Source organism: Podarcis muralis, chromosome 2 (genome assembly GCF_964188315.1).
Source record: "Podarcis muralis chromosome 2, rPodMur119.hap1.1, whole genome shotgun sequence".
Classification (NCBI taxonomy): domain Eukaryota; kingdom Metazoa; phylum Chordata; class Lepidosauria; order Squamata; family Lacertidae; genus Podarcis; species Podarcis muralis.
The window spans coordinates 22,566,760-22,592,143 of NC_135656.1; the positions used below are offsets into that span (position 1 = coordinate 22,566,760).

At 41.9% G+C, this 25,384-nt stretch overlaps 2 protein-coding genes across 3 annotated transcripts; one reads left to right on the forward strand and one right to left on the reverse strand.

The window, feature by feature from the left end:
- Positions 1–259: 259 nt before the first annotated feature.
- On the forward strand, positions 260–12,236 carry MILR1 (mast cell immunoglobulin like receptor 1). 2 transcript variants are annotated; one of them, XM_028712788.2, is made up of 8 exons: positions 260–349; positions 440–496; positions 2,322–2,636; positions 3,382–3,504; positions 7,572–7,655; positions 8,639–8,701; positions 9,787–9,846; positions 10,636–12,236. In XM_028712788.2, the coding sequence occupies exons 1-7, from the start codon at positions 307–309 to the stop codon at positions 9,840–9,842; spliced, it is 741 nt and encodes a 246-aa protein (XP_028568621.2). In that variant the 5' UTR covers positions 260–306; the 3' UTR covers positions 9,843–9,846; positions 10,636–12,236. The 2 variants fall into 2 exon arrangements, with proteins under 2 accessions (XP_028568621.2, XP_077780146.1); XM_077924020.1 differs by lacking the exon at positions 3,382–3,504.
- On the reverse strand, positions 11,400–19,322 carry POLG2 (DNA polymerase gamma 2, accessory subunit). Its single transcript, XM_028712772.2, has 8 exons — positions 18,627–19,322; positions 16,790–16,910; positions 16,528–16,633; positions 15,162–15,335; positions 14,499–14,639; positions 13,706–13,786; positions 13,015–13,115; positions 11,400–11,599 (listed from the first exon to the last, which is right to left on the reverse strand). Exons 1-8 carry the CDS (start codon positions 19,222–19,224, stop codon positions 11,434–11,436), a joined length of 1,488 nt encoding a protein of 495 aa, XP_028568605.2. The 5' UTR covers positions 19,225–19,322; the 3' UTR covers positions 11,400–11,433.
- Positions 19,323–25,384: the final 6,062 nt, after the last annotated feature.

The window sequence follows — 25,384 nt, forward strand, 5'->3', positions numbered from 1 at the left end:
TGCAGTTTGCATCGGAGGCTGATCTTTCTCAGATCATTTATACAGTACATCACAGTCTGAGATCCCTCACAACTCACTTTCCGAATACTAGGTAGTATGTATGTTTGATCATCGGAACGATCAAGCTTGAATCTGAACACAAGAGAAATGTCAAGACTTTTCTTTCTTTCTTTCAGCAAACAGAAATCTATTTCCCCTAAATCAGCTTCCTCATATTTATTGCTCAACGTTATTCAGACAATACTTATTTAGCAGAACCACTGCTTTGAGGATGAAAACTAAACCACTTCTCCATTCTTGTTAAAAATGCTGAAGTGCTTAGTGTTTGTGTGTCTCCCTTTAGTATGTGGTATGAAACACTCCTGTTATTAGTGGTGCCTATCTCTACAATGCTGTCCATTTAATTAACCTCACTCAATGTTCTTTTTTCTTCTTTCAGCTCATTCAAGTCTACCCAACCTGGATCATGGGAGTGGTAAGAATCTTGATCAAAAAGGTAAGTTTCTCCTTCAACTTACAGTCGTGAGATTCAAAATGCTATACTAGAATAGATGGTATGTTCAACTATATGTATGTAAGATCAGTAAATTATCTTAGCCTTGGAGCATTGCAATAATTCATACTTAGTGCAATAATTCTACTTTATTTCAGTTACTTATATCTCATTTAAATTGTTTTAAAAACCCACAACAAACAATATCAAAATAGAAAAGGTCATCAGGATCCTTCCCACAGGGAAGTTGGTGGTAGAATAGCCCTGTGGTGGGGGAGAAGATAGTGAAGGTCAGTGTTTCTGAACTAGAGGACACCCTCAAAGGCGTGTATGAAGCTATTTGGGGGGAGGGGTGTTTCCAAAAACACTATAAGTACAAAATTAAAAGTCACAAAATTTCAATCCACTTGGAAATTTTAAAAAAAGAATTAGGAGAGCTAGGTTTGAAGGGCTGTGGGATATTTATGTTAGCTAAAAGTGGATGTGGGTTTTAAAAGGTTGAGAAACATTTGTTCTGGTGGAGGAAAATAAGGCGGACTGCCTCCCTCCCTCTCTCTCTCACCTGAGGTCCATCCCCCAAGAGAGTTAATGGTATATCACTTGGGGTGAGGGGTGGAGAAGTCCAGCCTATAAGGTCCTGAGGTCTTTCTTCACCTTTCTCTTTCCTGGAAACCTCCTTGTATCGAACACCAATCTGAGCAGAAAATATAGAATCATCTGCTCACATCTGATCTAAAGTTTTGATTAAGGATTACGGAAAAGGAGCTTGTCAAGTAGGGACTTTGTCTATGTGCTGGTGTTTTACAGCTATATATTGTGACATTGCTGCTGTTAATTTGTAGCATAGGCTTCAATGTATTTTATGGTTATGTATTTCTCTCTTTTTTGCTGTAAACCACTCTCTGAGTATGTCTGTACAAGAGCAGAATATAAGTGAATTACTACAATTGCTATTGCTAATACTATTCTGCCCAAGCTTTTGATAACTGGTAAAGACCTCGGGGTTGGTTACGTGCTACACACAAAGATGTACATTAAAGTTCTGAAACAGCAGGGATTGTTTCACTTTGGGAAATGTTGATTTGTGAGGGGGGATTTGAAGTAGAGCAGGGGTCAGCAAACTTTTTCAGCAGGGGGCCGGGCCCACTGTCCCTCAAACCTTGAGGGGGGGCGGACTATATTTTGGGGGGGGGGGACGAATTCCTATGCCCCACAAATAACCCAGAGATCCATTTTAAATAAAAGCACACATTCCACTCATGTAAAAACACACTGATTCCCAGACTGTCCACGGGCTGGATTTAGAAGGTGATTGGGCCGGATCTGGTCCCCGGGCCTTAGTTTGCCTACCCATGAAGTAGATCAAATACACAGGGTGTTCTACCTCTCTTCTCCCCCCCCCCCCGGGTTTACAATGTCCACTCCAACTCACTCCTGAAAGCTGATTCTCCCCCTCTGCAGTGTCTTTGCCCTTATGGAAGGGATGAAGGAAGGCTGGGTAGGGTCAGGATTGGAGTAGAGAAGCACCAGGACAGAATACGTTTGAGAATATCATTTCCCCTGCTCCAAATCCCCCCACTGCCATTTGGAATTAATGGAATTCACTGACAGAAGACACTTAGATATCTTCCAGAGGTTATCTTATCAATTCATGGTCTAGTGATATTGATCAGGATGTCTATATGGAACTACCGTGTTCCGCAGGCACTCAATGCCACAACGCAAAAACCAGCTGCTAGGCAGCAGAGCAACAGTGTCCAAATGCATTTTCCAATTCAGCACACAGCATATTCTAACGAGTTGTTTGCTTCTTGACTTCTCATTACAGATGTGCCTGACAATTTCGCTACTTGCCCAGGGTCCAAAGCTGTTTTCAGCATTTGCAGCCATCCAAACGAAACCATCATAGGCGGGAATGTGATCCTGGTGTGCTACTACTCAAAGACTGATTGGCTGCCAATTAACTACACACTTTTCAGAAACCAGACCAAGGCTGTGGGCTATGCAACAACGAACAGGACAGAAGAAAGGGCTGTGTTTAACCTCACAGTCATGTCGACCAGAGATCTGGGTGAATATAAATGTAAAGCTCAAAGATTTCATGAAACCCAGTACAGCCGTGGACTCAACATTACATTAAGAGGTATGTGTATTTTCTAATATCTCGAGAGTTCTGGTTTTAGGGTGTGATCTTGAAAAGTGTCAGTTGGGAATCCTCATTGTGTTCTCATCAATTATGAGCCTGCCGTGTTGAGAACTTACAGCTTGTAAGAACCCAAGAGCCTGTCATGACAGGTGACATTTGCACCTGAAAAGCCAGTGCGCCCAAATTCAAAAAGAAAGACCTCTGTGCACAGGGCCAGAGTCTACATTTGCCATACAAACATCCATGGCTAAAGAGCAAATTAAAGGTTAAAAGGAAAATGCACTTAAAGACATAAGAATGGGACACACACACAAAAACAACAACCTGGGACTAAACACCAGCAAAAACCAGGGATTGCCCGGCAGAGCTTTGAATGGAATATGGCTTGTATGAGAACAGTCGTCCCTACTGACAGGATTAGGCTGCACCCATGGTTAAAAAGCATTGGCTTAGGCTAACTTCCTTTCTGTGAACGGCACAGAGTTCTGCTTATGAGGAAATGGAAGTTTCTTCCCCCTTGCAGCCTCCTCACAAATCTGTTCCTAGGAATTGGAGAACTATTTGTAATGGTGTGGGGACTGTACATGGAAAGTTGCCAGAATGCCCCCTCTTGCACAAATTTTAAACAATCTAGAATCTATTTAGTTGCTGTTGTTGCTTCATTTTACTTAAAAATGCATCCCATTTGGACAGGAACCTCATCCATGTTTACCTAACATCCATATGATTATATTTCTCCCAGTGGCAGAAGAGAAAAAGAATAAAAACTTGGTAGCATACATTGTGCCTCCCTTGCTTCTGCTGCTGTTGCTGCTAGCAGTAAGTGCAGCAATTGCACTGCTGATTCTTCCTTGGTGTAAAGCAAGTAAGTATGACTCTGCTTTACCTATATGAGGATCCCTTTTTGTTGTTTTTTAGACTTTAATTTCTGATATCACACTACTGGCCATCATTCTATCTGCCTACAACACATTTAACAGTCCTGTGCAGGTTTTTCTATTAGGAAATGTTTAAATGTTATAATTAAAGTTTAGTTTTCTTTCCTGTTTTGATTCAGTGACCAAGGTTCCAAAAATTGTGATGTGCTCTTGACCCATTTTTTAACACATGCCAAAGTGCCCAGTGACCTCTTTGCTTTAGCTACCGTCACTGCAAGAGTGCAAAAGATATGAACTGCACAAATAAGCTTGAAATGTTAAGTTCATTAATCTTATTTGAGAGGTTAATTCAGGGGTAGGCAACCTAAGGCCCGTGGGCTAGATGCGGCTCAACTGCCTTCTCAATCTGGCCTGCAGACGGTCTGGGAATCAGTGTGTTTTTACATGAGTAGAATGTGTCCTTTTATTTAAAATGCATCTCTGGGTTATTCAGTGACGTAGCGTGGGTTGTCAGCACCCGGGGCAAGGCAAGTAATTTGTGCCCCCTAACCCGTGGATTTGCGCCCCCTAATCCGTGGATTTGCGCCCCCTAACCCTAACCCCCAGATGTTGCGCCCGGTGCGGCCGGCCCCCCCTGCACCCCCCACGCTACGCCACTGGGGTTATTTGTGGGGCATAGGAATTCGTTCATATTTTTTTTCAAAATATAGTCCAGCCCACCACATGGTCTGAGGGACGGTGGACCGGCCCATGGCTGGAAAAGGTTGCTGACCCCTGGGTTAAATGGTTCCAAACGGTTTTTCCAAAGGGAACCAAATGAATTGCTTTCAGATACTTCACTTCTTCAAACAAATCTGTTGTGATTTGGTCTCTTTAGTGAAGGACTTGCACATTTATTCAACCTGGCTTTTAGTCATTTTGGTGTATGCCCACAGAAACCCAAAGTTTCTCGTCTAAAAGCCCCACAGCTTCATAATGATTTTTAAGACTGGAAATTAGATTATCGACAATTACATAAAAACATCTGTCTTGAATAGATCCTTTAGATTTCTGTCACTTCGTTTCTGTCATTTCATCACGAAATGATTTCCTCTTCTTAAGGCACCTCTCTGTAAATTCTGGCTTGATGTTCATTATATTGGCAATAGCAATGCCACAGAGTAGGCATTTTGGTTTTCTTGAATTAAGGTTAATTCAGCTAACTAGCTTTTAATGTTATTGACATCAGCGGCAGTATCTCAAAGCTTATAGCAGTTTATGTCTGTAGTCAACTGAAACCATTAACTTTTACCAGATTGGTGCCATGATTATGCACTTGAATGATGTGATATATTCCAAAACACCGCACAGCACAAAAGATGTCTGTAGAGACAAATTTAGCTTATTCAAAGACTCCACAGCAATGACAATCTTATCTAAAGGAGTTGCAATTAAGCATACAGAATCCACCCATGCCCTCCAATATAGGGTTGCCATGTTTCAAAAAGTGAAAATCCAGACACAAATGTTGCTGAGCCTTTTTTTTTTTTTTTAGTTTTGCCCAAACTTTTTTTTTAAAGGAAATTTGCCAAAACCTACACTTCCAATGTGGGTTGCCATGCGTCTGGATTTTACCGCACTGTAAAGTGATTTCCGTCCAGAGACGGCTGACTCCCATCTATGTCTGGGAAATTCCAGATGCATGGCAACCCTACATGTGTATCAGAGGATGTAGAAGATTTCCAACACACTCTTTCAGAATTTCCCATCACTGGGGACTACAACAACAACAAAAATAAATAAAAAGTTGCTGCACTTTGCCCAAAAAGGTATTGCTTCCTGGCAACACTCAGCACTCCACACAAGCTAAACAACAAGCACATGATTTTTTAAAAAAGTTGCAGCATCAAATGCATTTAAAGGCAGGTGTTAGTCAAGGGTGTTAGTTTCACCTGTCTAGGTGGAAAGTGTTTTTGCAAAGCATAGCATGATATATGATATATTTTCATTTTTTATTTAACGTATCTTCTAACAACTTAAATAACGGCTTGGATCTCGATGTTCTGAGAGACCATATACTCCCATACAAATGTGCCCAGGGTTTGAGGTCTAGGTAAGAGGCCTTTCTCTTGGTCCCATCACCCTCAGAGACACGTTGGCAAGGATGCAAGAGAGGGCTTTCTCAGTGTGCTGCTGAGGTATTTTTTTTTGGGGGGGGGGAGGGTATTGGCTTGTTGTTTTTATTTTGATTATATATTTTGTGGTTTTATATTCTGATTTTGTTCTGTGAACCACCCCGAGACCTCCAGTATAAATCAAATCAAATCAACTCCCTTCCAAGCGAGGCTAGGCTGAACCCTTCCCTGGCAAGACAAACGTATTTCTGTCTAGAAAATTCATGGCGCTCCTAAACCTTCTGTGAGTCATGTACCCTAGCACATGGTACACACAAATATTAATTTAAGGTTTGAGGGAACAAGCGCTTCGCATTTGGTTTTACACTCACAAAGATGAAAAGTAAAAAAAAACCATTCTGGTGTGCTGACTGTACTGGCAAACTAATTCACAACGAAGCATTCGATAATGAGAGAGCAATCTTTCCTTACCTTGAGTAGCGCTGGTGTGGCGACATCTTTGTGCTTCGGCAGAATCCTTATCAGCTTTTCCTCCTAATAGAAGTGCTTGAGCATCTGACAGCCAGCTTTCACAATGTCACTCAGAATCACACAGCGATTTTGAAACCAAGCCTAGGTTGAATTAACTTCCCTGACCTTTCCTCACTTTTCTTTCGCCCCAGATCGCATCTGCACTCCATGTTGTTAATTTCGCCTTGAAACGTGTTCTAGGCCAAACAAGAGGCGGCGACACGCATTCTCATGCAATAAGCTTCTCTTTGCCACTGTGGCAATGTGAACTGGGGCCTAGTCATTTTGGTCTCTGTGCGCCTAATCCTATTCATAAAGGCCTGTAGAAAAACCGGGGTTTAGCAACCTGGTAGCTACCTCTCTGGTCCGCCAAGATGCCAAAATTCATCTCGTAAAGCATCGCTTGGTTTTTCCGTCTAGGCCCGGGATTTTACCCCTGTTCCTTACTTAGAACAGACCCGCTGAAGTTATAGACATGACTAACTTCGGCTGATTCATTTCAGTTGGTCTTCTCTGACTAGAATGTCACCAGTCAAGAGTAGACAACATGGTGTTAGTTGGGCCAATGGCCTGACTAGGGGTGAGGCAGTTTCCTATGTTCCTATGGGTGTGTCCTGGAGAAAGCCTTGAGACTTGTAAAGATAAGCGCCAAGGGCTGCGTTGGCACCCAAGGCCTGAGGTCCCTCACCCATGTATGTAAGACTGGTACAGTGGTACCTTGGGTTAAGTACTTAATTCGTTCCGGAGGTCTGTTCTTAACCTGAAACTGTTCTTAACCTGAAGCACCACTTTAGCTAATGGAGCCTCCTGCTGCCGCTGCACCGCCGGAGGACGATTTCTGTTCTCATCCTGAAGCAAAGTTCTTAACCTGAAGCACTATTTTTGGGTTAGCGGAGTCTGTAACCTGAAGCGTATGTAACCTGAAGCGTATGTAACCCGAGGAACCACTGTATAGCACATTTGTTTGATTGCTAAGTTGAAATGGTTCCGGTATTTAGAGCAAGGGCAGGGAACCTTTTGTTGTAGGCCTCATCCCTTGATCAGGGTGGCATACTGGCAGTGGGCAGGGCCTGTGAAGATTGACCTTACAATTAACTCTTACTGCCACCCACTTTCCCTCTTTCTGCATCTCCCTTTCCACCACCCATCTTTCTCCTCCTTGTACTAGGGGAGGGACAACCTTGGCAAGAACATGCAACCTTCAGAGGGCTTTCTCCCACTTCATCCTTCAATTGCTCATCCGTTTCAGCCCATGCACATTATTTTGTCCATGTCTCTCTGGGCTCCCCCAACTGCATTAAATTTGACCCAAATTCGTCACCCGTGACCTAGAGCCAAGAGAAGAGGATGCACTTCACAGGGGAAAGCAAGGCCTTCCTTATCAGAAACACATTTTAACCCTATCACTGTATTTTGCTTATATTTCACAGGAAAACAGAGTACAGGCAGCAAACCAGCTGTTGTCTTTTCAGCCCGTCGCCCAAGCAGTGACAACGGTGACGTTTATGATACTGGTAAAGACCGAGCAATTCCATACCCTCCCAACATTTCTCCGGGGGAAATAGGGACGTCCCATTCCGTAATGATAATTTTACTATTTATACCCCACACATCTGACTGGGTTGACCCAGCCACTCTGGAAACCAAGACAAAGTATTCTATTGAAAGAAACAAGATTTGGTTCTAGGAATTCTGACTCTATATGGCAAGGGGAATGAATATTTTACAAATCCTTTGTTGTAACATCACCACAGGGGGTAGGGGGGTGGAAACACACACGACAAATCTTTTAAGCACATGTTATAAAGGACATTATAGCTCATACGGAAGCAGCGCATGATACCCTGCAGTGTGTAGAATGACATGTGCCAATGGGCCAAACCGTATAGCCAGCTGACTATCAGGAGCTTATGCAAACAGCTTTGAAATCTGGCTGAGAGAATAAAAAACAGGACTGAAAAGAGTTGCAGTAGGCCTAATGCTGAAATCATAGTACCTCCCTGTGTTCCAAAGCCTCAAGGTAGATATTTTATGAGGGGCATTCATGGCAACTACAGGTACTTTTCTCATATAAGTGGAACATATTTCTGAAAAGAGCTAATAAGGAACTCTTTCATGTGAAGGAGTAAATGCAAAGAACTGACAAACCCAAACTCTAATAACTCTTTCCTGAAAAGGGATATATAGAAAAGCAATTTTAGCAATTCCAGAAGTACAAAATATGCCCTGTTTCATTCCTATCAATCATTAAAACCTCATCCTGGGAATCATGCAACTGAGAATTGTATTCAGTATTTCCCTGTATCTTAACAGAGATTTAATTTCAGTTTTGTTAAATAGTCCCATCACATTCCTGACCTTTCAAGACCATGAATTTAAGGATGAAGAACATAATTTCTGATTTGAGGCAGAACATATAAAAAATTGAACTGTTTTTGCAGGCCAGAAATGCCAGTTAACTCATCTTTTCACTTATTCTTTCTTGCATTCTATTCAGTATATGAAGAAAATGAGTATTGCAATGTGAAACATAAAACCAAGGAGGAAGACAACAGAAATGGTAAAGTCTATCTTGAATTCCCTAAATAAAGTAATGCTAGGTTGAATACAGGTTTGCCCTCCTGAGTTGGACAATCCTACTAAAGGCAAACTACTATATATTAGGGCATGTGCACTAGTGAGTTATACTAAACAAAGAAATAAGTGAAACAGGACTACCAGCATGCAGCTCATGCGCCTTATGGTTAAAAATAATGTCCAAACTCAACCAATATGAAAAAAAAATTCAAAACTCCATGAACTTTCATTTCATTTCAAAAATTATGTTTTACTGTATTATATATTTGATGTTAGCCGCCCTGAGCCCGGTCTTGGCCAGGGAGGGCGGGATATAAATAAAATTTGTTGTTGTTGTTGTTGTAACACAACTGTTATCTTGTGAAGGATTGCAGCCTTATTATAATGACTGCTGCAAACTGGTATCTTACAAGATGCTGTGCTCTGTTTACAACGAGTTCTTAAGGAATTCTGGCCCTACTGAAAAAGAAACATTTTACATAGAAGAAATGGAGGATTTATAAATAGGCATTGTTCCTGCAAATAGGTAGGAGAAAATTCACATAAAAATGTATTTTAGACACATATTACAAATACCTTTCGGCTCATATTATAGCAAAAATGTCTTTTAAAAATGCAAACCCTTGAAGGTACAAGTTGCTATCCACAACTGACACCAAAATTAGCAGAGAATGCACATGGCAAGTACTATTGGATTGCACCCTACATTTTTCAAGTTTAGATGGGAAGACATGGAAGGTCCCCCACTGAAACCTGGAACTATGCTGCTTCCCTGAATTACATGACTGTGATGCTACCTGTAATAGTTATGGAATGGCAGGATATACCAACATGGAAACTGATATGACTAAGGTTATATACACATTATGCCTTTAAAGCATATTCAAAGCACTTGCTCCCTCAAACAGTTCTGGGCACTGCAATTTGTTAAGGGTTGCTGGGAATTGAAACACTGGGAGAGGTAAACTACAGTTCCCAGAATTACTAGATGTAAATATTGTGCTTCAAATATATAGTGTGTACGCAGCCTTTTTTAAAAAAGTTAAGTTCATTTCTTATTTATTCTAGTAATCCTTGGTGGGGATAGTACTGTGGACTATGCAGAAGTTGTCATCCGAAGATAAAAAGGTACAGTTCCTTCCTCGTTATTCACAAGCAACTGGGTTTTTTTCAGATTCTCCGATTATGTCCATTTTGATCATGTTTCTGCCTGTAGTGGGTAGGCACAAATCTTTAATTTACTTACTATTTGTCATGTGTTAAAGATAGTACCCTCTTTTTCTCTTAAATGCTAGATAGCCAATTCAGCAATGTAGTGTCCAAAGTTTGGTTCAGACAAAATGTAATGTCCAAAGTTTGGTTCAGACAAAAGCAAGACTTGGTCTCATTTTGTCATCGTTGTTGTCCCCAACACTCTACTACTTCATTCTATATTACAGACCACCGGAACCAAGCTATGATTTATAAATGTGGTTTGGAGGACCACAAACCATAATTTGGATGCAAAAGAGAGGGATTCAGAACACATAAAGGGAGGAGGAAGCTTATAAAACTGAAGCTCGAGTATTATATCCAAAAATACCAGTAGTTTCTAGTGATTTGCAACGCCTTGGGGGGGAAATATGGGGTGCAGGAAGGAACCACAAACCAAAAGGCATACTACTCAGAGTGTAGAAACAGCAGCGAAACCTTCATTTTTTTCAATAATCCTTTCATATTATATATCGCACTCGTTTTTTGCAGTCACTGCCTTACTCCCCACCACTCCACCTAATCTCTTAAGAACTGTTTTTCCATATATTGATTAGATTACCCAACCAGTAGGAAGCTGCCAATTGTTCCTCTAAACCTGACTGTTTCCCAGTAGCTTTAGAATATTCTTCAACAAAGCCCATGTCCGTTTGTTTGTCTTTACAGGACTCTAGTTTGATACCAGTTGTCTCAAGATACTACAGCCAAGATGACACAGCAGATCTAGAACCTTTCCTTTACCTTTTGACAAGTTCAATATTACCTGCTTGCCCCTGCTACGTGTCTCCAACCTGACGTTCAGCATTTATTCAAACTGACACATCAGCAATCAAGGAAGTGGAAAACCACCACCTCACTTCATTGGTTCCAAGTCTCTCCGCCCCCCCCCCCATTCAATTACAATGGAGAATGATTTTGCATATGAACCTGGGACACTTAAGCTAATGTATATTCCAGTTTATGGGAATGCCATTTATATATGCTTATGTTGGAAATGGAAGCAGAATTAATTTGGCTTACAAGTTTAAGATGGGTCCATGTTCAGATGACAGTTGCTCCACTGCACACAAGTCATCCATGCCTATTTCTACTATATAAAAAGGCAAATTTATTGATCAACACTGCACTAATTCCTTTCAGATGAAGATGTTGCTATGTTGTGATAAAATTAAGATCTCCTGGGGTCTGGAAGGCTCCAATCTGCTAGTTATCAAAGGATCATTATATCTTTGCTTGCCCTCTGCTTCTTAGATAATGTTTTGTAACGTTACTATGAACTGAAAGCTGTGGCTTTCCATTTGCATGGTTTTGCCTCATCTTATCGCATGATGCAAGAGAGCCCCCTAGCGAACAGAACAATGTATCAGAAAAAGAAGCCAGTTTTCCTGGCTTTTGTTAGCTACAACCAGGGGAAAGATCCATTCATTCAGTCAGGAAGGAGAGAATTTGTCTTTATTGTAAAGCTCAGATGTTTTTAGCTGCTGAAATGTACTTGGTTAAGAAGTCCTTTAATCGGGATATATGCATCATTTCTTTCATTGTGGTGTCTCTGTTCCTTAGCTGGACCACACCATTCTCTAGTGTGGTATCACTGACAAGGATTGTGAAGAGGATACTCATTTCATCATACCTGCAAACAAATAAACAAGCCTGTGGAACTGGTGCTCTTGTATTCAGTAGCAGTATGACAAATTTATATTAGGGGAGGCACACTGAAAGAATCCGCTAGGCATTCTGTACATTAAAAACCAGCACTTTCCAGGAGTTTGTGGTTTTTAAAAATAACTTACAGAAATATTGCTATAAGGCATTCACTTCTCCTTGGGGGGAAAAGTTTACTAATTGACCTGTTGAAAGATTTTCAGGATTCAATGTTGCCATTGTTAACCCAAGATCAATTTCACGCCAAGTGAGTCACTCAATACTGGAGCAGATGAAGGTAATGTAGAGGTGAAGTTTGCCCACTGTCTCTAAGACAAACTGCACAGGGCTCCTTCTATCCTGTTCATCTCCCACAGGCCACCACCATGCTATCCCTGAACTTTTAAGTATACAACAGAGAGCATGAACAGCCTTGGTATTCCCGTATCTTGCTTTCCCAACCTGAGAACAGCAATAGAAGTCTATACCAATTTGTGAGCCAGTGTAGGAGCCACAAAACAGTCTAGGGCTATAGCATGCTGGTGGGAGAAGGGCTGCGGAAGTGTGATGATCCACTGCAAATGTATTTGCAATGCTAAGATAATAAAAAATAGAATTTATCAAAAGCAGTTCAGGTATTTTTTTTAAAGGCAAGCAAGACAGTGTACTGAGTATATTGTAACAAATGATTATTAAAACAGGGCAGTGAGTCCACCTTGGTCACCCTGTCAAAGGACCTCCACAAGGGTTGCCATATTTCAAAAAGTGAAAATCTGGACACAAAGGTTGTTGAGCTTCTTTGGCTAAAAATGAGTTTTGGGGCTAATTTTAATGAAATTCGTCAAAATCTACACTTTCAGTGATTTCTGCCCAGACACTGTTTACAAGGGCAGAATACCGACTATGTCAGGGAAATTCCGGACATATGGCAACCCTAATCTCTGCAGAGAGTGGGACATTGGGAACGGGACCTTGCTCCTGCTCTTGAATCTCTCTTCAGCTTTTGATACCATTGGCCGTGGTATCCTACTGGCTCTGGGGAATGGGAATTGGGGATGCTGCGTCACAGTTGTTCTGGTCCTACCTCTGGGCAGAGTCCAGAGAGCAGCATTGGAAGAGTGCTTTTTGGCTGTCTAATGGTTACACTATGGGGTGCTGCAGAGTACTCTCTTATCGCTAATGCTACATAATAGCTATAAGAAGCTGCTGGGAGTGGTCATTAGAGGTTTTCGGGAAGGGAGCGATCAGCACTATTTCTCCATAACATCTGAATCAGGAGAGGTTATGTGATCTCTGGACCAGTGCCTGGATTTTATATCACTGTTTTATCCCCACAGGGGGTTGGAATGGATGATCCTTGTGGTCTCTTCCAGCTCTCCAGCTCTACGATCCCATGTTTCTTACTTTGCAAAAAGCTGCTCCAGTGACGACTGCACGGTTTCGAGATATCCAGGCCAAACAGAAATCCCATTTTCTAACAATTCATTGAACAATCCCTTGCACACCTACGAGAAGGAAACACTGTCAGTGATTGGAATGTTAAACTGGAAAACAAGCGTAGCTTTTTAATTATAATAAATTAATTGACAGCATTAATGATGTAAAAACATTCAAGATACATTCTGGAGGAGAAAGAGCCAAAAAAGAAATCACCTAATGCCAACAATTTAACCTTGGTTCATTTACCTCAAATATATTTGACATTTCCTTGTTTTTGGCAATAGAAATTTACTTAGGAACTGATGAAATATTTTTCTTCTTTATTTTGTATACAGCTACTTTGCTTCCTAAGCAATTAATGCTAATCCCTAGGATCATCAGCTGTGTGAAGTTTCTCCCCAGTACAACTCCTGCAAGAAAGTTATAACATGGACAAGATTTATACATGCCTAAGCAAGGGACTCTGAGAACCTGCACATTTGTGCAATCCTACTTAAGTAATCCATTGGTTGGCCAAACAAGGCCAGTGCCTTTCAAAGCAGCTAGGACAAAAAGTTTGGATGCAGCATTTGAGCCAAATGAACTGAAGCTGTGCTTATCTACATTAAAATTCCTGCATTAGAATAAAATAAGCATACCTACTTTCATAGCTTACCTGCCTCAGCTCTATTGTAGGGCCTCTTCCCACATCCAAAGCTACTTTGATTGGCGTCAAACATGGGTGAAGTTTAAGTACCTGAAATACAAAACAGTAAAAGAGATACACAGCCATAAAACAGTCCCAGGACTATACAAATCACTGGCAGTATGTAATGTTCATTTTTATTTTTGAACTCATGGGAAATGGAGCCCAAGCCAGGGAATTAACATTGCCAATTAAGCCTAAGAAAGAGAATGGGAATGTTTACATTCTCAGGACTGCATGCTTCCCCTGCCATTCCTGTATGGCAAGAATGAGGAGCTTGGCAGCTTAACTCCCATTTTGCTTGACCAGTTTGTTGTGTTGTCTGAACTGATAAACTGGTTAACATTAGCGATGGCTGCTTACAACTTCTAACAATTGAAGTAGGCTTGCTTAAACTAACCTTACTTGAGTTCAACTACAGTTCTGGCTGCAGATAACACATCAAGCTGCACTTAATCAAAGGCAAAAACAAACTTTCTGAACTCAGTAGCATTTGAGCCCGGTGCTTGCTGCTGTTCATTCACTTGGCACTGGAATATGCTTTATAATGGTGAGTGAATATGGGCAATATCACCTTTTATAGAAAATTCAATACCCTAATCGCATAATGCAATATGCTAGGTCACAATCCAACACAAGAATAATACCCATTAGTTTTCATCTGTGTAGGAGTGACCCAAGTGTTTTAGTTATAGGCTGCCACAGTGTATATTAATTTTTCAACCTCCTAGCTGGCCTGCATATGCATTAAGAGGAAGATCACCTTTCTCTGCAGAGCTTTCTTCCTTGTTGAAGCATTTTCAGCCAACTGCATACCATCACAGAGATATGCTAACACTCCACAGTCCAGATTGCCACTCACAGACAGGATATGAGGAACAACATTCTTCCTCCCATCTCGACCCTGAAGGAGAAGAAACAAAAATGTGCATTTGGCAATCTTTAAAACCCATGAATGCATTCTACAATAAGAAAGATGTAAAGAAGCAGATTAACTCCCTTTCATTTGACGTGCTCACTCTATTAAAAAAAGAGTTCACGTGATGGGGGGAGAAGAGGAAAGATAGGTTAAAAAGTGTTTCTAAAAGAGCTGGGATGTGTGATGAGCAGAGAAAAAGTGTCTACATATTTCATTTGCTCATTTCCAAGGAAAGAAACACGCCACTCAGCACCTGCTGCTCTCCTGCTTGCCACCTTCATGATAATTCTGCACTTAGTAACTTCGAATTGGGGGATTGCTTCTACTTCGAGTCTTGTTGCTCATTCATAGTCTTGAAACTGTCGCCCGGGCAAAGTTTTTATCCCATCTGCTTCACTTGAATGTATATTAGTTAAGCAGTGCATATTGTAAACCACTTTGGGAGCCCTTGTTTGGGGTTGAAAAGCTGCCTAGAAATGCTCTTAAAATAAATTTAATAAAACTTACATGCAAACTGGATTCTTTTCCTGTATACATTTGTAGCAGTTCGTTATCCCCTAGATTGCTCAGAGTTTCTATGACTTCCTTCCCCCAAGGAAAGTTATAATAGAGATTGCTTCTTCTTCTTCCTTCTTCATCATGATGATCACTACTGGTGAAGCTGGACGGGCTTATTGCAAACTACAGAAAAGTAACAGAAGGATCTATGAATGTACAGATGACATTTATGCCAACTACATTGTGTTTTTTCCTGGTCTAAACAGAAGCATATGCATTAATGTTTAACCTTATTCTCTAGTTAGCTGTCTTTTCACTCTGACAGAAAGTGGCATGTCTGTATATCGGCTGTGGCTCAAGGACAAACGAGACACACATTTAATGCACAACAACCAGTAGCCACTATGCTGGGGTCACCAATGAGTGCACCCACACCATTCCTTCTTGGGCAATAAAGCGTCCCTATCTTTGATGAAATTATGCATGAAATAAGCATTCCATTATAGCCAATAGGATAGGTGTTGCCCACCACAATTTCTCCAGTTTGCAAAAGTGCTCTCAAGTCCTAAACAGGCTGATGACCCCTGCCCTGGGGGCATTATTAGAACTGTAGCAGGGAGCAAGGGAGAAGATTAGCCCTTTCCTCCCCTGCCTAAATCCTGGCAAAAACTGCTTCTTTGGCACAGTGCAGTCAGACGTTCCACAACCTACTCCAATGCAAGGAATAGATGGAGTGTATATCAGTGGAGACAGGGTGTGGAGTAAAAGAAACATGGAGAAATTTCAGCTGTAATTTCATGGGGGGATGGCATGTGTAAGGGTGAGAACTTGGCTGATAAAGCACAGGTGACTAATGCCAATGCTTCACAATTTCTTCTCATGTCAGAGGTCAGAGGTGACAAGAATACTACCCTAGCATTAGTGGGAAGGAACCATACACAGTCTGTGAAAGATAATGTAGCAAGCTGAAGTATAAAACGCCAAGTAGGATTGCAGCAGCAACGCCTCACTTTCCTTTTGCTGCACTACTTTTTGTTTGGAAAGCTTGCAAATAATTCTACGTTAGTTGCCAGTCCAGAAGAATTTTTAGTAAGTCACATGCTTGCATATAGTTGGATCTAATTTTTAGTGACTGCAGGAGGCAGAACTACTTGCAAGTCTAACTGAGGATCTTGCTGGCTTCATATATTTTAAATTAAGCAAATGATTGCTTGAGTGCTAAAAGTGGGTTTGTTCATCATGATTCTAATATTGAGGGCAATGACCTACAGCCTTTTAACCTTCATCAGCCTCCTTAGGGTATATAAAAACAGTGGCAGACAATTCACTCTCTTTGTACCTTAAAAGCTTATAATGCAAGTACTATACTGAATACCTTTCTCCACCACTGGAGACGCTGACGTAACCAGTAGTCCAGCCACTGTCCAGCAGTTCTAGCAGAGCTGTACCACACTAGGGAAGTCATCGTGCTTTCACCTGTTCTTTAAACAACAGCAGGAGGCCATCAAATTAACACTTTAAAACACAAATAAATGGAAGAGATTATTTTTCTTCCAGAAATAGATCAGACATGCAGAGCTAAGCACCTGTGGCCAAATGTTCTACCAAAGCCTATTTAGGAACATAAATTACAGTACCTCATGTAATTCTCATTTTCATTATTTCTTACTGGATGGAAACATACTCCTATCTGAGCAACCCCAAAAGGCAATCTCTTGTTGACCAGTTCCAGGCACTCAATGTATTGCTGTAAGGCACCTATAAATAAATAAATAATAAAAAGGCTTCAGTATTCATAGGAAGTGTTAACAGCTCCTATATGTTAATCTGTTTTATAATGGAAAAGAATCTGGAACATAGACAGCCTAGGGCAAAATTTAGCAACTACACCAAGTAGTGTCACACCTATACACTACCTTTTCACACAAACTTACAATTGCCTTGTTATATACAACTGTACACTGGGTTACTTCTGAGTTTAGTGCTATGTTTTAAATATGTTTTGTGCCTGTATTTTCAGAGAAGTGTTAAAAAATGTACCTTCTTTCAACTCAAAGTTCCAATATCATAATATAAACGTGTGATAGAATAGACACATTCCAGCATGCACTCATTCAGAGACACAAAAACCTTAGCTATATTTTCCAGAGGGTTAGCAGAACCTTAGCTGTACTTGGGGAGTTGCATATCCCATCAACCTCAGAACTAAACTTTAAATTGTGTGGGGTGGTGGAAAGGCACTTTTGACCAAAAAAAAAATCTGCTGTCACACAGCTTTGGAGTTACAGCTGCAAGTTTGGCAGAATTCATCGTAACTAATTCAACACAGCCAACTCCCCAGAACGCTCCACTGTTAACCTAATACCCAAACGTGAGCAAGTCTTTGGGCACTGCAACTTCAGAAGCAGCCAATGCTGAATTCATAAATCAACCAGCTGTCTAAATGCCTGGCATTTTCCATAATGAAATGCAGCACAACAAGTGTTTCATATAACACTTCAAGATGCTGACTCTGAAACAAGGCGTCTGCATAATAAATAGGTGAAATCTTTTTTTATTCACCAAAGTTTTCTATTGGTATCTCAGTTATCAGTGTTTGTTGCTGCAAGTTATGAAACAGTACAAACGGTCAATAACATAACCTTCATCTGCTTGTCCTTATACTATTTTAATACCAGGTTTGTTGAAAAAGGGTTTGAAGATGACCTAGTAGGCATATCTTTCAGCCAGGCTGTATATCAAAGACAGCTCCTGGTTTGTTAATTTTGGAGGATGGCACTGCTACACAGCAAATCTGCCAACATTAACACCTTCATTTCGGAATAGTCACAAAACACTTTGCCAAATAGACCTTTGCCATCTGTTAAAATGACATCTTTCCTTTTTGCTTCTTTGTTTTTGGCTGAGCTGATGCTGCTCAACCTCACCTTTCCATCTTTAAAAAAGAAAAGAGGAGGAGGAATTACTGCGGTCAAAGATACAGGCTGAACTTTTTATAGGAGTGCAAAGAAAGTTAAAAAATACTTTTTTATTCATCCCAGCCTTTTAAACATCTTTTAATCTGGGCTGATGGTTTGCTTCATATTCCCCCCACCCCCTGCGACTAGAAAGGAACCTTTTTATTTATTTATTTTAAAAACTAGTTTTTCAAATTTTAAAAGTTTTAAAATTGTCAAACAACCAAAATAAAGAGAATTCCGTCAATTCCCCTGGACTTCCCCCCTCCCCCTTTGTGGGTCCTTATGTTAACTTTCTCGCTCCTGCAGATGAGAGAAGAAAGGAACCTTTTCAAGATGCTTTTCACCATTTCGAACGGTTGCCTTTTCACCATATCTTTCGTTCTCCCGTCTGCAAACCTTCTAGTACTGTATAAGAGGACCTGTGTTAAGGGGCTGCCATCCTAATACAACCCCTCCATCCGTGATAAAACTTGGGTATGGCATTCTGGAAAGAGAGAGAGACAGAGAGCCATACCGTGAAGGAGGCTGTCCCGCAGCACCCCAGACGCCTCCAGCATCTTCCTCAGAGAGCCCAGCACCTGCTCTTTGCTTAGCTGGTCATTCTCCAACATTTCCCGAACGCCTCTGGGGCGCAGCGCAAGGAGAGCCTCGGCGGACGGCCCTTGGCCCGCGAGGGGTGAGCGGCAGAGCGGGCCATCCACCCCCAGCACCTGCTCCCTGGACGTGACCACGGACTCCCACCACCGGGCGGCGAGGTTCTTCCTCAGCTCGACCCCCAGAGGCCCCAATCCCGGGTGCTCCCCGCTCAGGTGAGAGTCCCAGGTGAGCTTCTGGGGACCTTCGGCTCCTCGCAGGAAGCGCCTCCTCTGGCACAAGCCCAGGAGCGCTTCGGGAAAGCCGCGGGGCTCCTCGTCGGCGCTGCCGGGGGATGAAGACACAGGGCCCGCAGAGCCGCTCAGGAAACGCCCCGACGGCGGCCCCCCGCGCTCTCCTGTCAGGAGCCTCTCTCCCTCCGGCCACCCGCGTCGGACGGGCTTTTGGACCCTGCGGAGACCGCAGCACCGCGCTCCGCCGCCGGTGCTGAAGAAGGAAACGAAGCGGCGGGGTAACATGTCTCTTAAGCGCGGCGGCGCTCTGCTGGCCCCGCCTCTTTTTTTAAAAAAAGAAACAACAGGCGAGCCGCGTAGCGCTTGCGCCGCTTCTCAGATCCCGTGGGCTGGAACGCAGAGGCGGGTGCATAGAGACGTAACTTCCTAGACGCAACCACTGGGCTGGTTTCCGGTTTCAGGGGGGTGGTTCCGCCCCTGTGTGGCCTGTAAGGTTTCCCCCCCGCCCTTATTATAATCTACCTCAGAGTGTCTGACTAGGTTTAGGAAGAGCCAGGTTCAAATCCCCACATAAGCAATGAAATTACTCTCTCTGCCTAACCTACCTCACAGGGTTGTTGTGTGTGGATTTATATATATATTTTATATATATATATATATATATATATATATATATATATATATATATTTTCTTGGTTTACAAAGGTACATGCCTTGTCTTTTTTCAGGTTGTACAGCCTTTCTTACAAATCAGCTACCTTTTTTGTGAGGCTTGTGTGTTGAGTACAGTATAAGATTGGGGAAAAGGAGGCTGGGGAGAGGCTTATATTATTTTGTATAGTGTAAATGTGGGGTTTTGTGTCAGCGTCAACTGGGTAGGTTCTCTTTCTATACGCGTATTATATTTCCTTGGTAGTGAGGTATTGGGGGGGCAGGGTGTGGTTGGTTGTCTGTGCTTGGCTGCAGCCAGGTCAGGTAAACCAGATTAATTCGTATGCTGTCAGAGGATTCTTGGTTTTTTATTTTTATTATTAATAAGTTTTCAAATTATATATCTCAAACATTTTACATGTGGAAAAATAGAGGTAGTTGGCTTTTGCTGGCCAACTCCCCAAGGGACTGAGTCGTCTAAAGTTTATGAACGGTCAGAGATGAATGGATGGGGGCCAGATCCAGTGGAAAGTAAGGCAAATCTTTATTTTTCTGTTGCAACAGATTCCCCTCCCCTCCTAGCAAGGAGGCAAGAGAAACCCAGAACAATGGTGTGCAAAGCTCCTATAAAGACTTTTGAAATTGCCCACCCTGTAGCCCAAAACATCATACATCACGGGAGGTGGGGCTGGGGCAGAAAATTGAGTGTTGCTTCTCCCTTGTCTGCCAGGATACCTGATAATGCCTTATCTGTTTGCATTTTCTGGGTAGGGCCATTGTTTGGAGATCGTAAATACCTTAGTTCCTTAATCTCTTACACATATTGATAGCGTTTTTCTCAGCTTAACAGATACTTGCCAGACAGTATTTGCAGGGAGGTGTAAGCCCCTACAGTCCAAAGACAATTGGAAAGGTTTTCCCATTTCCTTCCTCCTTGCAGAGATATATTTGAGGTCAATTTGGGAGAGTCAAAATGGCTTCAGAATTGCCCTGTACTATTTCAGACACATGGTTTATATACTTACGTATGTGTGTTTGCATTGTATATTTAGGAACATTTATCCTATATTTGAGACCTTAGAATTCATATAACATATAGCATATATTCAGTGACTTCCCTCCTTCCATGGTTCATTTTATTTGCCTAGCATTCCTGCATATTTTACTGTAACCATTTTAGTCAGTTCTCCAGTTTACATCATTCAAATATTAACCACACTGTTGAATTTATCCTAATGCTGCATCTTCAGCTGTACAGTTATTTTCCAAATACTCAGCAAAGATTTTCCACTCCTTTTTATATAGTCTCTTCTTGTTCTCTTATTCTGTACGTTAAACCTGCTAGCTTTGCAAATTCTATCATCTTAGGGGAAGACATTCGTCTTTGTTTTTCATGCGAGACCTTTTCAGCACAATCATATGTATGCATTAATACTTAGGTAAAGGGACCCCTGACCACTAGGTCCAGTCGTGACAGACTCTGGGGTTGCGGCACTCATCTCGCTTTATTGGCTGAGGGAGCCGGCGTACAGCTTCCAGGTCATGTGGACAGCATGACTAAGCCGCTTCTGGCGAACCAGAGCAGCACATTAATACATACTGAGTTCAAAAGGGCTGGCTCCCAGGTAAGTGGGGATAAGATTGCAACCTCCTTTTGGGGCATTTCAAAGTGGTGTCTGTCAACAACTCAGCAGTCAAAGCAGTAGGCCTATGAATCTAGCTGGGTGCTATATGTGTCACAGGAGGCCTGCAGTTTGGTGAGAGCTGTCCTTGCATTTTAGGTTTTTCTCCTAAAAACTATTGTTTGAACAGGCCTTTACAACACAATTCCCTGCCTCTTTTAACCAGCCACTATTGATGCTTTTAATTTTTGCTTTACTGGTTTTGTTTTTTATAAGTTTATAATTTTCATTTTTAACAAATAAGCATTTCAATAAAAAAATTAAAACAATTCCCACCAATTCTTGACTTCCCTTCCCCTTCAGAGGTTCCACGAATTTACCCTCCTTTTCAACTTCTTCATATCCCAAGTAACTCTATTTATTCTTTTCCTCATCTGTTTCATATGTTTTAGAAACTGCAAGTTTTTACAATAATCCTGCCAATGTCTTAATTTGTTTACAATTTGTTTGTAAAAAAATTACTAGTTTTATTATGACCATGTATATACTGTACATAGGGACGCGGGTGGCGCTGTGGGTAAAAGCCTCAGCGCCTAGGGCTTGCCGATCGAAAGGTCGGCAGTTCGAATCCCCGCGGCGGGGTGCGCTCCCGTTGCTCGGTCCCAGCGCCTGCCAACCTAGCAGTTCGAAAGCACCCCCGGGTGCAAGTAGATAAATAGGGACCGCTTTCTAGCGGGAAGGTAAACGGCGTTTCCGTGTGCGGCTCTGGCTCGCCAGAGCAGCAATGTCACGCTGGCCACGTGACCCGGAAGTGTCTCCGGACAGCGCTGGCCCCCGGCCTCTTGAGTGAGATGGGCGCACAACCCCAGAGTCTGGCAAGACCGGCCTGTACGGGCAGGGGTACCTTTACCTTTATATACTGTACACTGCCTTGACATACAATGAAAGAGTGGACTATTAATATATCAATGAATGAATGTAGACCGAATTTGCTGCAACTCGATGGGAGGGGATTATATGGATGAATTTTGAGTGGAAAGCCATACAAATCTCAACCCATTTGACCTCTAGTTTTTACAGTATCATAAGCTTCTCTCTCGGGATCCTCAACTTGAAATGTGGGAGTAACAATGGACAACACTGCAGGGATGTTATAAGCTTCTCTCATACTCATTTCCAACATGGTAATAGAAGCAGAGTACATTGCAATGTTGAAAAGCAGTCTCCTGCCCACAACCTGACCTCAAATTATACATTATAGGGCTGTCATAAACCACTTTCTCAGCTAGTCTCCTCCAACTTGCATTATGGAGATACGGTAATGGATTACAAAAGACCTGAGTTAGGAAGATCATGAGTTCCGCTTTTTGCTAATGCTGTCCAATCACAGCTGTGCTGAAATCTTGAGTTTCTCTATTGATTTATTTGGACCCCAATGTATTTTAAAATATGTTCTCAATTCGAACCAAGGGGTGACTCATTTAGGTAAAAAAATGGTTCAGTAAAAACATTTTGCATGCCATTGGGGAGCATCCAAGACAAGAGTAAATGAAACCATAGCCAGAGTTAGGTAGAATGTGATAGGCATTGATGGAGACAAGACACTCAGCTATGGCAGCTTTCAAATTAAAAGTAGAATGAGGACTGTGGTGTGCTGTGATTGCTAGTAAAGACAGGAAAAGAAAGTTTTGTGTCAGATCCTATTGATCTCCATGATCGCTAAGGCTTTAGGAACATACGAGGCAGGAAGGTTAGAGTAACAGAAGCACCTGGTTAAGACTTTTTTTCTGCTGCTGAATTGCAGGTCTAGCAACAAAAGGCTAGGTTTTATTCCTGTGGAAGAAAGGTGTGCATGCAATGTTTTTCTATAGGTGTTTTATATATAAATACTTCCTGCACCTAATAAATGGGGGGGAATGTCAGTTTTCATTTCTTAGTACAGAAAGCAATGATCTGATGTGTAGAGATTTTTCCTATTCTGATTAAATCAAGAGGATTCTAGGTGGTTTCTTTCTAAGTGAAAGAAACAGGCAGAAGTTTCTTGTTTGGATTTTTTCCTTCCGGGAAGCTGAGTACAGCTGGTTTAAACTGGTTGTTTTATCTTTCTGTCAAGGTTGTACTGACTAGAATAGTCAGGCCAGAAGGAGCCTGGGTTTTCACTCACTTTGTTCTAGTGTTGTTTCTGCATGCTATCGTGTTAAGCTTTAGTCTTATAAGTTTTTTTAAAGTTTTATTGTAAGTGCTGCAACTGGATTTTATGGACTGTGGCAATCCTGAATGTATTGGATTTGTGAGCATTATGCTCATTTGCCTTCAGTAGCAGTAAAGCTCTGCTGGATGAAGTACAATTGCCTCTGGTCTATTTTTTGAAAAAACTGCTACTTATCACTCATATCATGTTCCTGCTGTATTGATGGTACTGGAGTAGTATCAACACAACCGTGTCTGCAAGTGGAGAAGGCACATCTGCATTCAGCTCAATACTTAACGGTACTTGGAGCCAGATTTGAAGTAGCAATTAAATTAGCTTGGTGTTTGCTGCAACCAAAGGTGTACCTTTGTCTCTCTTTTTTTAGTTGTTCCTCCGATTTCTTCATCACTATAGCTCAGTTCATGTGTTGCTGATGTAGACAAATGTGTGTTGTCTAGGGAGCAGAGAGCACTTTTAGTGCTTCCTCCAATATTGCATCTGTACCTATGCAGTCACTGGGAAGCAAGCCCCATTAAACTAAGTGGGGCTTACCTTGAGGGATGAGCGAGATCTCCCTGCCAGGTCTTCAAGCAAGTACTGAAGAAGTATGCTGCTCTAAGCTCAAGATGACCTGCACTGATAAGTGTGCAGATTTGCTGACACTGCTGCTGGACTGAAGTTGGGGGGGTGTGGCAAGGGAGAGATCTGGGTTAGAGGGGTACAGCTAGCAAGCTGATCAAAGCAAGGCCATTAGTAGGTAAAGAGCACAAATAGAAGACTGCAGCATTAACAGATGCTTAAGTGATAACAGCTGATACATCTTGAGAGGAGGCGTGTCCGACAGCAAGGGAGCCAGATCAGATAGGTAGCTGGGACAGCTAATAGGAGCTGGTAACAGGAGTGTGAAACTCTCCTGCATAAGCAACATGTTCCTTCGTTCTTTCACCATCTTGGCATCTGTGAACAGATTAGTCAGATACGCACTTCCAATTCAGAACATTATGTGTAAACTTTGCACAGCAAAGTGTTATATGTCTCTGAAGTCATTTGGCTGAAACTTGTGGGTCTAATGCTGAAACGCCAGACCCCCTAGGGCCCTGCACTGGAGATTTAGGTATAAAGCAAACAAAATCTTGTTGTGGTTGACTGCCTCTTGTTGAGTTACTAATCAGTAAACCAGATTTAAAAGTATACTCCACTGGCTGAAGTACGGAAGGCTGCTTTGCCAGCATTAATTATTCTCGTTTGGCACTCTGACTCATCAGGCCAGTGGAAATTTCCATCATACAAGATTTGTTAAATCATGGTTATAACCTACTTCCATTAGGTGGAGCTTATGGAGCAGCATTAAACCTGCTGAGCTTGTTATCAAGGATGGAGGGAAATCAGGCATTGTTAAGTTACAGTGAATCCGAGTAATCCTATTATGGGTGAACCAGTAAACTGGAAATGCAAGACAAAGCATGTCTGAGATCACCATGTCAAAATCCTGAGGTTATGAAATATTTTTAGCAAAGGAAATCCAACACAAAGCTAAGGTTCATCATCCTGCCTTCCACCACAGGCTGGGCAGGGGAGCTTTTGACACCGGAAATTTGGTTACTGTTACTTTATTAGCCAATCAGGTTTCCCTGTGCTGCAAAGGAAAGTTTGAGAAATGATATTTTGTCTCCTAAAACTGCCAAGAAAAATGTGGGGATTGGGGGGGGGGGCAGTTAAGACATGATGGACTGATCAAAACATTAACATTGTGGGAGCTACTGCCAGTCCACACCAACCCATCATTTTCAACCATTTAGTTGGATAGCAACTAGAGCAAAATGAAGAGCTCAAAGGAGTTAAACGGCAGGGTTAAGCCACTTCATGAAGCCTTTCTTGTCCTTCAAAGTATGAGTCCCCTCCCCTCCTCCCATTAGATAGAAAGCTTCACCACTGATCGTCAGCTTGCTTTATTTGTGCTCAGAATCATATAGAACACCAA

Bases quoted from the DNA above. Each gene is read 5' to 3' on its own strand.
- POLG2 (XM_028712772.2), bottom strand. From the start codon at position 19,224: ATGTTACCCCGCCGCTTCGTTTCCTTCTTCAGCACCGGCGGCGGAGCG. The intron at 16,911-18,626 runs GTATGGCTCTCT...ATTTATTTATAG, and splicing joins GCGGGACAGCCTCCTTCACG to GTGCCTTACAGCAATACATT. The intron at 15,336-16,527 runs GTATTCAGTATA...ACTTTTCTGTAG, and splicing joins GTCTCCAGTGGTGGAGAAAG to TTTGCAATAAGCCCGTCCAG.
- MILR1 (XM_028712788.2), top strand. From the start codon at position 307: ATGCTGAAGTGCTTAGTGTTTGTGTGTCTCCCTTTAGTATGTG. The intron at 2,637-3,381 runs GTATGTGTATTT...TATTTCTCCCAG, and splicing joins ACTCAACATTACATTAAGAG to TGGCAGAAGAGAAAAAGAAT. The intron at 7,656-8,638 runs GTAAAGACCGAG...CATTCTATTCAG, and splicing joins CGGTGACGTTTATGATACTG to TATATGAAGAAAATGAGTAT.